We start from the raw sequence: 14,652 nt of genomic DNA on the forward strand, positions 1-14,652 counted from the left end.
ATGGTGTAGCTGATGAAGAACTTTAAGGAGTGGCGTGGCGCTTAATGGGGCCTATAGGGTCTTCATAAAGCTCCGAACGAGCCTACGAGCAGTTGGTCAACAAATATCAGGATAGTTGTGTGGTTGTCAACCCAGCGGTCACAGCGAGGCTCATCGACGTATACGTTACTTCACTTGGGTTAAGGTACGAAACTTGCCTTTTGAAGCCGATGAGACGGATTTATGGCAGGTATGGAAATGTACATGTGGCGACAGTCGGCAAGTGGATGGAGGGCGCATATGCTGGCCTCCTTGAAGGTACCTTCTCACTGAAGATGTCTTTGAAACATCCCATACCGTCGTATGTAGTGATGGACAATTTTTGTACGCAAGTGATAGTGTCCTATGCTGGGCAATGCCGCACTTGTCGTCTTTGTGGAGAGTACGATCACTTTGCAGCACAATGTGGTCGCCAACAGTGGAAGAAGGACATAAGGCAGCCACCAATGGAAGAGCCCGTCCAGGAGGTGACTGGTGCCTGAGTCAGGTGCATGTCCAAAGACGTCATTGTTGAGTGAAGAGGTGGAGAGCAAGAGGAGCTGATTGAGGGGTCTTGTGTGACTACCTGGAGATCCTTCCTCCGTTGGCCCGGTTATGCTGGGCGAGGAGGGTAGGATAGTCGTGGAAGAGTGGACAACACATTAGCGACTGTGCTGAAGGGATTGTTAGACACACCTGGAGAGGTGGAAGAGGAGGGGCTTGAATTATCCCTTGGGAATGTGTCTTGTGTACGGTCCCAGGATGTAGAGGAGCTGGTTGAGAAACAGGCTGCTGGGATGGATGTCATCACCGTAGAGGCAGTGGTGCATAATGAAGGCCTTCTGAAGGTGGCTATGGAGGCAGTGGAAGGATCGTGCAAATGGGCGGCGGCATTGTCAGACTGATGATGTCCTCACCCCGGCACAGAGGCCAGGCAAGGTGTGGGCAGAGGTGGCACCGGGCGGCCCTAAGGGCCAAGGGGTCCGGTGGCGGATAATGGAAGACCTCCAGTGTCTGGTCGTGTGCGTGGTGGTAGACGCCGGCAAGCGTCTAAAGGCGGATCAGTGCCGACAGGGCACAAGGTATAGCTGGCTTGAAGTGTGTCTCGGTAAATGTAAATGGGTTGCGAGACAGAGTGAAGTGTATGTGGTTTGTGGGTTTTCTTCGTAGGTATGGAGTGGATGTAGCTTTTGTGTAAGAGTACAATTATAAAGCCAGGTGTGAGTTAGTACTGGATGGATTTCTGGCGTTTGTTGCGCCTTCAACTCGATTGAAAGGGGGGGGGGGGTCACCATTCTTCTGCGAGAGACCAGCCAGTTTGTGTATCGTAGTGAGGTAGGAAAGGGGCGGGTCATGCGAGTGGATGGGCTGTGGATGGGGGTGAGGGTGGCGCTAGTGTGTATATGGGCCCGCAGAGAGGGATGGATGTGTCAAGACTGCCTTTGAGGGATGTGTTAGTGTACCACCTCCGGTCGCTCCCCCCCATTGCGGTTGTGGGTGGTGAACTGTGTGGCAAGAAGGAAAGATGTGGAGCCTCGAGGGGCTGGGTTTCACTCTGTAGTGTTAGGGGATCTTTTGCAAGGGGGGGGGGTTGTGGGATGTAGCTACGGGAGAGGCATGGGAGGTGGAGCACACGTTTGTGCGAGGAGGGTATGCTGTTTGTCTGGACCGTTTGTATGTAACACAGATTGCAAGGGTGGAAAGGGTGTGTGGTGGAAGTAGCACATTCAGATCATTGGGCAGTTTTTGTTGAAGTGGGGTGGGACGGGTTGCCTAGGAGGCATAGGAGTTGTTGGAAATTGAATGTTCGGCTCCTTGCAGATGGAGGGGGGGAGGGAGGGGTTTGCGCAATTGTGGAGGGAGTTGTGGTCAGGGATGGGATGTTGGGGATATGTTGGCATGGTGGGATGGATTGGCAAAGGAGAGGATCAGGGCGTATTAAATTAGACAGGGCAAGGGGAGGCTCAGATGACACTTGGGCTTATAAGATATTTAGAGGGGCGGTTGCAGGATTGTTATGGGAGAGGGGGGAGGGGGCAGGGGCTATCCTGCAGAGGAAATAGAGGGGCTGAAGCAACGCATTGTAGACAGCCTGTACTGTCTGCACAGACAGCCCATGCTGTCTGCCAGCTTAGTTCATATTTCGCGCCACTCAGGTGCTGCCCTCTGTAGCCAGGCCTCTAGGCAGGCACGCCAGCCTGCCGGCCCATGCCTCCCTCTCACTGACACAGCGGCCTAGCAGCAAGACACAAGTACTCCCAGCTCTCTCGTGGGATGGCCCTGCCCGGGCCATGGGCACAACACAAGCCTGTGTACCCACTACTTAACAATAAAGTAAGAAGCCTCATAAGAAGTTCATTCACACCCCGCTTACAAACTACCAAATAAAGTCCGTTATAAATGGTGACAGCGGTGCTCGCAGCAGCTGTGTTTGCCTGGAGAGAGGGAGGAAGAGGTATGAAGTCATCTTCACTTCATCATCCCATACAAGAAGCATCCGTCTCTCAACGAGTTATCCTGATGTCGTGTCTGCACTTTTGAGCATCCAGACACAGGTACTAGCAGGATCCAGCCGAAATTTGTCGAAAGTCTTCGAGAATTGCGAGTGGCGTCACAGTGACCCCACGCTACAGTGTCCTACGCTGTTTCTCAAGTCACGTGTTCAGCGTCACTTGTATGTTGCTGCTGTTGTTCAGCTCAGCACAGCTGTTTCAGCAAGCCAGAGGCGAGTTTTGTGGTGATTTCTGCGTCCAGTGTGAGCTTCTCCACGTGTTTGTGGGTGGAGGAGGAGGAGGAATGGCTAGATGTTCGCCCTGCCATACACTCACCCACGCTCCTCGCCACCACACTACCATACACTCACCACTGTCCACTCCCTCTGCTGTGTTTTCTGCTGTTTTTCGTGTGAATTCTTTGCCAGTGCTGTGTATCCGAGTGCCCAAGGCCACTCGAAGCTGCGTGGATCAGCATGCCACGTAGATCAACACCACGTTGGGTGTGGCCGATGTCACGTAGACCTACAAAGCCACTTGAGTTACCAGATGTCCCAAGCCACATGCTGTGGTCTGCTGCCCGCATCACATTGACGTCACCTCGAGGGGTCTGCCTGACGTCACCTCGAGGGGTCTGCCTGACGTCACCTCGAGGGGTCTGCCTGACGTCACCTCGAGGGGTCTGCCTGACGTCACCTCGAGGGGTCTGCCTGACGTCACCTCGAGGGGTCTGCCTGACGTCACCTCGAGGCGCGTGCCAGACGTCACCTCGAGGGGTCTGCCTGACGTCACCTCGAGGGGTCTGCCTGACGTCACCTCGAGAGGTCTGCCTGACGTCACCTCGAGAGGTCTGCCTGACGTCACCTCGAGAGGTCTGCCTGACGTCACCTCGAGAGGTCTGCCTGACGTCACCTCGAGAGGTCTGCCTGACGTCACCTCGAGAGGTCTGCCTGACGTCACCTCGAGAGGTCTGCCTGACGTCACCTCGAGAGGTCTGCCTGACGTCACCTCGAGAGGTCTGCCTGACGTCACCTCGAGAGGTCTGCCTGACGTCACCTCGAGAGGTCTGCCTGACGTCACCTCGAGAGGTCTGCCTGACGTCACCTCGAGAGGTCTGCCTGACGTCACCTCGAGAGGTCTGCCGACGTCACCTCGAGATGTGACGTCACCTCGCTGACGTCACCTCGAGATGTCTGAGAGGTCTGCCTGACGTCACCTCGAGAGGTCGCGACGTCATCGAGAGGTCTGCCTGACATCACATGATGTGACACCATCTGACGTCACCTCGAGAGGTCTGCACGTAATCTATTTCACGTATTGTCACCTCGAGAGGTCTGCCTGAGATTGACGACCTCGAAACGTCATAGAGGTTTGTCACCTCGAGAGGTGTGTCACCTAGATTACGTCACCTCGAGAGGTCCTCTTACGTCAGTGTTCTCACACGTCACCTCGAGAGGTCTGCCTGACGTCACCTCGAGAGGTCTGCCTGACGTAGTACATGTCTTAGTGTCAGTTTTGTCACCCTCGCACAGAAAAGCATGTCATTTGCACCATCGAGTGTTCAGTAATTATTTCAGTATTGTCGAGAAGATAGTTAAGCCATGTTGTACCGTATGTACAGCGGTGTGTTTTTAAAGTTTCCGTGTGTCCAGTGAGGTCTGGGCCAGCCAGACCTGAGTAGCACCACTGTGTTAAGTCACCCGTGTGACCAGTGTGTGTGACAGCCGATTACTCAGCCCTGAGCATACGAGCCCTCTTGTACAGAAAGCTTTTATGCTCATCGCTCGTGATGTTCTACAGAATCGTACCTGCTACGATTCCCATCGAGATTTGTTTCACTTCACCTTCAGACCGTCAGAGTGCAGTTATATGTAGAGAAGCAAGTCTGGGGACGCTTAGGCTAACCTCTGCTATAACTGTCGAGAGATGATACTCGTCAAGCTGCAGCCAGGCCTGTCGGCAGGCGCTGTGTCAGCCTCGTCTCACAAGCTTCAGTGAGCAGCCTGCACATAGAAGATGTCACTTTGACTGCTAGCTCTCTCACTGCAGTCTGGTGTATGATGTTACGACTCCCAGATGTTTCGCCCAGTCGTCTCTGCCACGACTCGCTCCACGCTCGCCGGCAGTGACAGCCCAGCGACAGTACCAGTCAAGAAGTGTCCTGAGTCGCTTGCCAGAAGTCCTGCCCAGTTGCCGAGTTTTGTCGATGCCTCACTCAAGGGCACCAGCATGTCGTGCCCTAGGTTGAGTGAAAACCTGCAGCGACTCCTACGATGACTGCTTCACCAGAGGAGACCGTACCCTGTTACGTCACAGCTCAGCCGCAGTGATGTCTCCCGTGTTGCAGTATGTCCAGACGCAGGAAGGCGTGCAGTGATGCCCTTCAACGCTCATTGCCTATGACCACGATGTTTAGCACACCCCACATGTTTTTTTCTTCCCTCCATGTAGGAAGTTTTTTTTCAATGTCCATATGTATATATATGTTTTTATTTTGTGTTCTGTGCCCCGTTCCTACGAGAGAGAGACCGAGTTTCTTTTACCACCAGTATTGTCGCGTCGGGACGACGCAAGGTAGGTGGCCGAGCGTATGTAGACAGCCTGTACTGTCTGCACAGACAGCCCATGCTGTCTGCCAGCTTAGTTCATATTTCGCGCCACTCAGGTGCTGCCCTCTGTAGCCAGGACTCTAGGCAGGCACGCCAGCCTGCCGGCCCATGCCTCCCTCTCACTGACACAGCGGCCTAGCAGCAAGACACAAGTACTCCCAGCTCTCTCTCGTGGGATGGCCCTGCCTGGGCCATGGGCACAACACAAGCCTGTGTACCCACTACTTAACAATAAAGTAAGAAGCCTCCGAAGACGTATCATTTAACCACCCGCTACCAGAATACCAAATAATCTTTCCCGTTAGCATCAGGGAATTGCAGAATGAGAAGTTTAATGCAGTGCGGGTTAAGGGTGGGTTAGAGGAAGTTTTGTGGGGTGACAGGCCGTCGACGTGTTCTGCGGGGGCAGTGGAAGCGTCAGGCGGCCACAGAGATGGAATGTTTGTTAGTGCAAGAGGAGGTCGGAGGGTTTCGTGTGGGGCAGGTGCTTCGTACGACGGAAGGGATGGGTTGTTATGCGGATGAATGGTTCGGGACTTTTGAGTGTAGGTGTGCAGGGGGAAGCGTTAGGGCAGTTGGGACGGCATGTGGTCAATGTCCTGAGCAGGGGGGACCGTATAGCGCTGGGTGGGGACATTGAAAAAGGGGAGGTGTGGAGGGCATTATCGAGTATGAGTAGGGGTAAATCCCTGGGAATCGACGGTCTGCCATGCAAGTTTTACTTACAAAATTGGGACATGCTTAAGGAGTTCTTGGCGAGGTTGTTGAATGAGATGAAAACAAGGGGTGAGCTGGGGGTTTTGCAGGAGACGGCGGTGGTAGTCTTGGTCCCGAAGGTGGCCAGTCTGCACACGGTGAAGGACTATAGGGTTATTTCTTTACTGTGTGCAGATAGTAAGTTATTCGCTAAAATATTGGGGAATAGGTTGAAGTGTGTGATCACCAGGGTGGTGGCAGCGGGCCAATATGGGGTGCCGTGAAGGACCATGTATGTCTTTCATTCTATGAAATGAGACCAGGAAAACTAGACTACAACCATAAATACCATACGAAAATACAGTTCAAAGTCGGTTTTAATCCAACAACACTCAGTTTTTTTTTTCCATTACGCACTTTGCTGCAGGATTTTTATACTGTGCATACTGACCACAGACCCATTCTTTCATATGTAGGCCTAACAGCTCTCTCGCTAGGTTTGAAGGCACTAGAATTTAGGAGTTCTAGTACGTCAATAACCCTGGTGTGTAAGCCGTACTTGTACGTTGGAAACCCTGAAAGGGTTAAGTTGGAAAAATTCAGATTCAGGAAGGATATAGTAAGAGTTGTGGATGAATGGAACAAACTCCCAAGAACGATTATAGAGGCTAAAACATTGTGTAGCTTTAAAAATGGGTTAAATACACGAGTGGGTGCAAGTTGGACTTGACTAGCTTGTGCTACTAGGTCAAATGCCGTGCTCCTCCCTAAAGCGAATGTGACCTGACCCGACTAGGCTGGGGTATTGGCCTAAGCCAGTAGGAGACTTGGACCTGCCTCACATGGGCCAGTAGGTCTGCTGCAGTGTTCTTTCTTATGTCCTTATTTCATTAGTCCTTTCTATTGATTTCATTGTTTTCTGTATGTAAACCTAGTTATTTTCTAAAATGCATTTCTTGTTAATACTTTTGGGTGTAATGGATTAATTGGATTTAAATTATTTATTTCTTTATTGGAAATATTGCTTCAGTTTTCGTTAAATTCGGTTTTTGTCAGATTTTCTGGAACGAATTAATGACAAAAACAGAGGTTCCACTGTAGTTAGATGAGCAATTTCTTGTGCTCAATCAAGAGAATGGAAAACATACTAGCAAAATAGCTAAGAATTTGGTCAATTGGAGCAATGAAATTGGCTTAAAGGACAAAAATAGGCTTAAAATGGGCAAAATTGCTGATGCATAAAATCTGCAGACCACTACTTTGCACCTGCATAATTCTAAGTTTTCCATAAAATTTTGTCCTTTTGGAGTCATTACCTTCAGAAACATTCTCTACCATTTCAGATATTTTTTCTCAGCAATATTAATGGGGGAGGGGAGGGGGAAGGGGTTGGACAGTGAAAGGATAGAAGAAAATGCATATGGCACAAGTTCTTTACAGCAAATCTCCTCTATTCTGGAGCAAGTTCATTTAAAATCTTTAAATCCTTCAAAGTTTTCCCATATTTACAACTGGTTTAGTCTTCCATCCTCACAGCCCAGCCTAGAATCTGGCTTTTCTGTTGACTGTTTAACCAGGCTGTTGCCAGCCACTTGTATAAATTATATTGAAACTTATGGCTGCCTGTATAACCTATTTAAAACTGATCTAGCTATACACTCACAAAACATGGATTAACAGTGAAAAACAAACTAACCTGCATCTTTATTGACTGCATATGGCTGCCGGGTGTTCTTTGCCATTTGGTCATGAACAAAATTAACTACATCTGGCCTGATGGGTGCCCGAAATACAGCTGGTAAAGAGACGGACACTCCAGAGACAGCTCCATCAACATGGACGCCCACTAAGGGACGTGCACAAGTTGTTGCCTGCAATTACCAAGTTTCATTAGCAACAATGAATGAACAAAAAAGTGAACAATTGGGGTACACCCTTCTAGCACTGGGTAGCCCCACAGCAATGCCCCCAGAATAACCTGAATTTTTCATGATGGATTCAACAAGGTGCTGGAAACATTCCTGAGAGATTCAGAAAAAAGTCATGACAAACAAAAATAACCCCCACAGTCAACAGACATGACTTTCGGTCCAACTTGGACCATTAAATAGTCTGAGGTTTCTTTGAATTACCTCAACAATTATTGATTGTATAAATTTTCCCACTATTGAGGCAAGGTTTATTGGTCTATAGTTCGAAGCTAAGGACATCTGCTTTGTCATTAGGTATTGCATTTACCATTTTCCAGTTTGTAGTGATATGCTGAAAAGATTAGTCAAAAAACAGATAAATACAAATCACCCAGAACAAAATGGCGAGATTCATTCTGGACCTGGGTCCAAGACAGCATGTAGACCAGGATGAATTACAACTGGATATGCTGAATGTTGAAGTTTATAAAATTGCTCACAACCAGTGTCCCCAATTTTGTTGAGGCTGGGAACTAAAGCAATATTGAACTAGAGAAAGAACAACTTTGCTGTACCTAGAGTCAGTAGTCAGGCTTCAAATACTTTTTTTTTTTCTGTACTGCAATAAAAAAGTGGAAGAGACTGCCAACACATGTTAAACCCTGTCATTGCATGAGCCAGTTCAAGAAGAAAGCCAAAATGTACCTTATGAATAAGGTTACAGAGAGGGAGAGCGATTTCATAATCCGATCCTATCTTTAATGACAATGAATGTTACCTCTCCCCTAGTGTATCTTTTTGTAACTGTTTTGACAGTTAAGATACTTACCTGTTTAGAACTTTTAAATAAATACTTATCACAAGGATCCCAATGAAAGAGGTCAGTCTTGCTTTTTTGGGTTATCCTAGGTTTTCTACACATGCTGCTATGTATGATAATTATGCAACTATCTGTGTATACCTAAATAAACTTGGACACATTCCTCGCCAAGCTGCTGGTGAGGGTGGACATTTGCTACACCTCTCTGACTGGCACAAGTGCTAGCCAGGCTGTCACAATGGTGGTTGGGGTGCGCCGCAGAATTAACATTGTTGGCATAGAATTACTGAGAGGTACAATTAATCAAGATTCGGCGTTGACGTTGTTGCCTCTGATTATTCGAGACACACATGGGATTGAGGATTGCGACCTTTACGGTGTAGCCTTAAATGGAAACTACCAAATGTTCGTGAAACTGCCGTCATCACAGGTGTATGAGGATCTACTCGATCATTATCAGGATGTTGCTATCAAGGTTAATGAGGACATCCTGGTAAAGATGGTCGATGTTTCAAGTTACATAACGTGCCTTTCGAGGCGAATGAAGCTGACCTACGTAGTGTGTTTGGGAAGTTTGGAATGTACATGTAGCTCAACAAGGCAAGTGGACGGCAGGGGCTTATGAGGGTTATTCAGAAGGTAGTTTTAGCCTAAAGATGACTGAGGCAACCAATACCTTCATGTGGTCTTAGAGGAATTTAGGACAAATACTTGTAACTTACGCTGGACAACGTAGAACTTGTAGACTGTGATGGTTATCATCACATAGCGGCTGAATGTGCGAGGCGGAGGACGGACCAGGGAATATCAAGGAGTGACATTTCGAGGCGAGGACCTACAGTGACTGATCAGAACCGCCAGGATGGATGTAGGCATGGTCGGTTGTGGAGTGAGGAAGTGGAGGAAAGGCAACATGAGGTGGAGCATGAGGGTGCTGTGAAGCAATTGAGTGCGTCTGCAGAGGATGTGACGCACGAGGCAGACAAGGACGTAACGAATGATGTAGAAACTGACATTTTGTATGGGGGCGACCATACGGGAGGCTAGGGAGGCGAATTCGTTGAGAATGGTGGAACGCATGGAAGATCCGGGAGGCTAGGGAGGCGAATTCGTTGAGAATGGTGGAACGCATGGAAGATCGGTTGGGGATGTTACGGCCTGATCACTTGACATTATTGCAACGGGCGTTTGTTATTAATGTATTGCTGTACAGTGAGGTATGGTATGTAACAGCAGTTTTTCCATTGCTGAGGGCTGAGATTACTCGTATCCTTACAAGTGTTTTTAGGTTCTTATGGGGCTCAGGATGTGAATGGATGAAGAGGGAGGTGGTGACTCTGCCGGTGAGGAAGGGAGGTTTAGGTTTGTTGGACCTGGGAAGGAGAGTGAAAAGCATTTTCATCAGGTGGGAGTGGAAAAGACTACAGGGACAGAGGGGGGGGACGCATGCAAAGGTTGCATGACATTTTGAGGGTAATGTATAGAGGTGGGGAATGGAGGGAGTGAGATTTTGTTGAGGGCACCTTTGTGAGCACGCGAGCCAGAGAAATTACAGGTGGGGGATTTATATCGAATATTGAGGGTAGAGGAGAGAGAGCCTCAGCTGGGGGGCTGTTCCCGATGTATGCATGGGATGCTATATGGAGCCTGTTCGGTAAACTAAAGCTAGGGCCCAGGGTGCGAGAGATCATGTTTAAATTTTTTACATGGGATTCTGCCTACTGGATCAGTCCTCAGAAATAGACATGCCATAAAGGAGGGTTGGTGTGGGTTATGTGGGGAGGTGGAGACAGTATCACGTGGTATACTTTTGGGGAGTGTGAGGGAATGGCTGGGGAACGTGGTCAGGAGGATAGGAGGAACTGGGGTGTCAGTGTTGAGAGAGCTAAGTCTTGATACAGGGGGGTGGGGGAGAATGTAGCACGGGGAGTAGCTTATATAATGGTAGATTTCGTGTACATATCGTGGGGAATGAGAGGGGTGGATAATGGGAAGACGAGGAAACGAGTTTTAGCGAGGATTTTTTGTAGGACAACGAATAGGAATTGGGAAATTTATGGGAGGAGATGGGAGAGAGATTTCACTGAGGGTTACAGGTCCATCACTGTTGGGGAGTTGCTCGAGTTGTGAGGGGGGGGGGGGGAAGTGGGTTTAGTTTGTTGTGTAAAGCGTTCGATAAAAGGGGGGGGTTGTACCAAACGGGCTTGCCAGACGAAAGATGTTGGTTTGACGTGCATGTGTGGGCGAGTGATAGGTGAAAGTGAGAAGGATTGTGTTTAATTAGGATGTGCATAGGAGTGCTGAGTTCATGCATTCTTTGTGTTAATTAATATTTGTTAATGTCCTCTGCAGAAGGCCTTTGTAGCAGCGTATAATAGCAGAAGTCTGAGAACACTGCATGGGACAGCAAAAAAGATTTGCCTCCCATTGTAAACTAATTCAGGTATGATATCATGGTACTTAGGGTCATGTTAATAATTTTATGGAAAGTCCAACACATCTTGTGATCCTGGCTTATGCAACAATGTGGGGATGTCCAGAGGGGTGGGACAGAGTAACATGATTGAGATCATCTTGAGAGGGACAAAATTAAGTAATATGCAAGGTGAGGGCTTGGATACATGTCTGGTTTATAATTGTATGACTGGGTATGCATTTGTATTCTTGTGGTATAACATACCTGTTTTAGGTGTATTGGGGAATGTATGAAATAGCCGTTGTGTCGTTTTGGCATAGTGTGTAGGAGGGGAAATAATCAATTAGGTAAGAGTTTGTAATCTGTTTAAGGGAAGTGGGAAAGGTCGGTATAAGTCACTATACGGCATTATGTTTTTATTGGTTTTAACAGAAGCACGCATCATGTATGTACATACTAAATTGCTCTAGTTATATTTATGACCTGATGTAGTGTCAGGCCAAGTTACTGGTTAGTACCACATACACCACCTTTTTCTTTGTGCACCTAGCCATATAGGTACATGTTTAATAAGTGCTGTTCAAAGGCAAAGTTCATAATATGGTCAGGGATGTGTATATTAATGTATTGTATTTTTGGTGTAGGTGATTCTTCTATAACCTATGTTTAGTTATATGTATCCCTAGTGTGTAACTGTTAGCTTTTGTCTGTCACATGTAATGGGTTATAGGTAAACTGTGTATGCCAGTATGGTGCAAGATTGTATATTTTGTTTTAATTCTTTTTCACCCTTGGTTACAGGGTCCATTGTTGTAATGAAGCGTATTTTCAATAAAATATTAAAAAAACTTGCTTACTTACAAGGATAGAATGAGGGCCCTAAAGCTGCAGTTAGGTTGACAGGATAAGAACATAAGAAGGAACACTGCAGCAGGCTTACTGGCCCATGCGAGGAAGGGCCAAGTCTGCCACCAGCTTAAGCCGATGACCCAACCTAGTCAGGTAGGTCATTCACTTGAGCACAGCATCAGATCTAGTAGCACAAGCTAGTCAGGTCCAACTCTCACCCACTCATGTATTTATCTAACCTATTTTTGAAACTACACAATGTTTTAGCTTTATGACAGTACTTGGAAGCGTTTCACTCATCAACAATCATCATCAAACCAGTGTTTTTATATATCCTTCCTGAATCTGAATTTATCCAACTTAAAGCCATTGCTGCGAGTCCTGTCTATGCTAGATATTTTTAGCACGCTATTTACATCCCCTTTATTTACTCCTGTTTTCCAGTTATACACCTCAATCATATCCCCCCTAATTTTACATCTTTCTAGAGTGCAGGGCCCCCAGTCTATCCTAGTAGGAAAAAATTTCTGATATATGGGATTAACTGTCATCCTTCTGTGTATATTTTCCAGAGCATTTATATCCATTCTGTAATAGTGATCAAAACTGTGCAGCATAATCTAAATGAGGCCTAACCAAGGTTATAGAGTTGAAGAACCTGAGGACTAATTATTTATGCTTCTTGTCATGGTTTTAGATTACTGTTAACCAGAACTCCCAAATCTTTTTTTACGATCAGTAATATTAGGATCCACATTTAGTTTATATATGGCATGGTTATTTTCCTGTCCACTGCTTAGAACTTTGCATGTCTATATTAAACTGCATCTGCCACTTCTCTGACCACTGTATCAGTCGATTCAAATCTTCCTGGATTGCAATGTATAAATGGAATATAGGAAAATAGGAAAAAATGCAAGTTGATAAAGAAACTAACCTTTTTTTTTTTAACACGTCGGCAGTTTTCCACCGAGGCAGAGACCCCAAAAAGAAAGGAAAACCCCAAAAGAAAAAAAAAACTTTCATCATTCAACACTTCCGCCATCACTCATGCATAATTAGTTTTTGCAGAGGCACTCAGATACGACAGATTAGATGTCCCTCCAAACTGCCAATATTCCAAACTACTCCTTTAAAGTGCAAGCATTATACTTCCCATTTCCAGTACTCAAGCCCGGCTAACCTGTTTCCCTGAATCCCTTCACACCTTGTTCACTCCAACATGCTTAAAAACTTAGCTCTCCAAGACATGAATCGCAGGAATGAGTTCATTGGAAAAATTTAGATTCAGAAATGTACGAAAGTAGTACAAGCATACAAGTTTGTTCAGGTATAGACAAATACCGTTACATTATCATACATAGCAGCGTGTGTCGAGAACCTAAGATAACCCAAAAATGTCACTATTTCCATTGTTTGGTAAGAGTTGTGGAAAAGTGGAAAACACCAGAGGGGCGTCATTTAAACGAAAACCTAGATTTAAAAATATTTAAGAGAAATACAAGAGTGGGTGGGTGGGTTTGAGTTAGAACTACACAGCATGGGGGCCAATGAGCCTACGGCCGCACTCCTTCCTTACGTTCTTATATTTACAAAGTCTTTCTCATGTGTCATTCCTATTAGTTATTTCACCCAAGTCTAAACTTTCCATACATACATTACATTCATGGATCACCAACAAAGTCGCATGAGTTACAAGAGCCTCAGAGAGTCGGCCATTTTGAACATATGGACATTAATTTAAGTCTTATTTCCAAAAGTTTCACACACCCTAGTGGATATCAAGTATTAAAAACATGTTTGAAGTAATGCACGAGACACTGACCATATTGATGAATGATCCAAGGCAGTGGAGTGATGGTTGTGGGCTGAAACACAGCAATACAGTACAGATGATGTTACCTCAGCCACGTCCACACAGAGAGAGAGTAGCTGTGGCGGCGGCGGCGACGGTGGCGGCGGCGGCGTCCACCACCACCAACAATGGCTGCCACATTACCCCCATCATCACCCTCCCCTTATTCAAATTTCAAATTTATTTATATATTTGCAAGTAGTACATTGAGATTATATTTTTTTCAATAATGGGTTGCAATGCAAAGAGATCCTCTATTATGCCTAGGCATTATTGGCCGACTTAATTTAATGGCTTACTGACTACTTAACACTAAAGAAATTTATCATAGTTGTACAATAGTTTTTTTTTATTTTATTTAAAATATACAGTATACATGCATATCACACATTGACGTAATCACAATACATGAAAACATTTATAAGAAAACAACATCCTTATAACTAACGGATGACAACCTACACCTGAACATACATAACAAAATTGCTACTAGCCAAACCTGACATTTGTATTCATATCTTGTATGAAAACTGTATATACAAAAGTTTATTTTTTTTTAATATAGGATGGGGTCCACCTCTGGTGTAAATTGTGGGACCCACAGCCTCGGAGAAGTGGATAAAAAGGCTTCAAGGAAAAATATTTGGATTTCTTCCTGAAGCCGTTTGAATATTCCACTTCCCCTACCACCCCATCTTTTCATATTTATTTTTTTTACTAATAGGAATATTTTATTACATAATATGGTACAGAAGATTTAAGAGATACATTATTGATATAAAGGTGGCATATAAGGTACATGTTGTTACGTGTGTATCACCGATTATAAGGTGAAAATCTCATCCAGCTCCTCAGAGCTGGGGCGTGTGCCCAAAATACTGCAGGCATTACCCCTTTGAACAGCCGCACTGAGCCGCTGGAACAGAAAACTAGCTGCCCTGGGATCCCTAGTTACCCTGATGAGTCTTTTTCCCAGCTCCTTAAGGA

At 46.2% G+C, this 14,652-nt stretch overlaps 1 protein-coding gene across 1 annotated transcript in view; it reads right to left on the reverse strand.

The window, feature by feature from the left end:
* The window catches only part of RpL4 (ribosomal protein L4), a 46,053-nt gene extending 32,259 nt beyond the window's left edge, over positions 1-13,794 (reverse strand). Inside the window, exons 1-2 of the mRNA XM_053787655.2 lie at positions 13,636-13,794; positions 7,512-7,686 (exon numbers count right to left, since the gene is read on the reverse strand). Of these exons, the coding sequence (XP_053643630.1) occupies positions 7,512-7,686; positions 13,636-13,638 (178 nt within the window). The 5' untranslated portion in view covers positions 13,639-13,794. The remainder of the gene's footprint in view (positions 1-7,511; positions 7,687-13,635) is intronic.
* Positions 13,795-14,652: the final 858 nt, after the last annotated feature.

This window comes from Cherax quadricarinatus, chromosome 39, assembly GCF_038502225.1.
Source record: "Cherax quadricarinatus isolate ZL_2023a chromosome 39, ASM3850222v1, whole genome shotgun sequence".
In the NCBI taxonomy this organism is placed as follows: Eukaryota; Metazoa; Arthropoda; class Malacostraca; order Decapoda; family Parastacidae; genus Cherax; species Cherax quadricarinatus.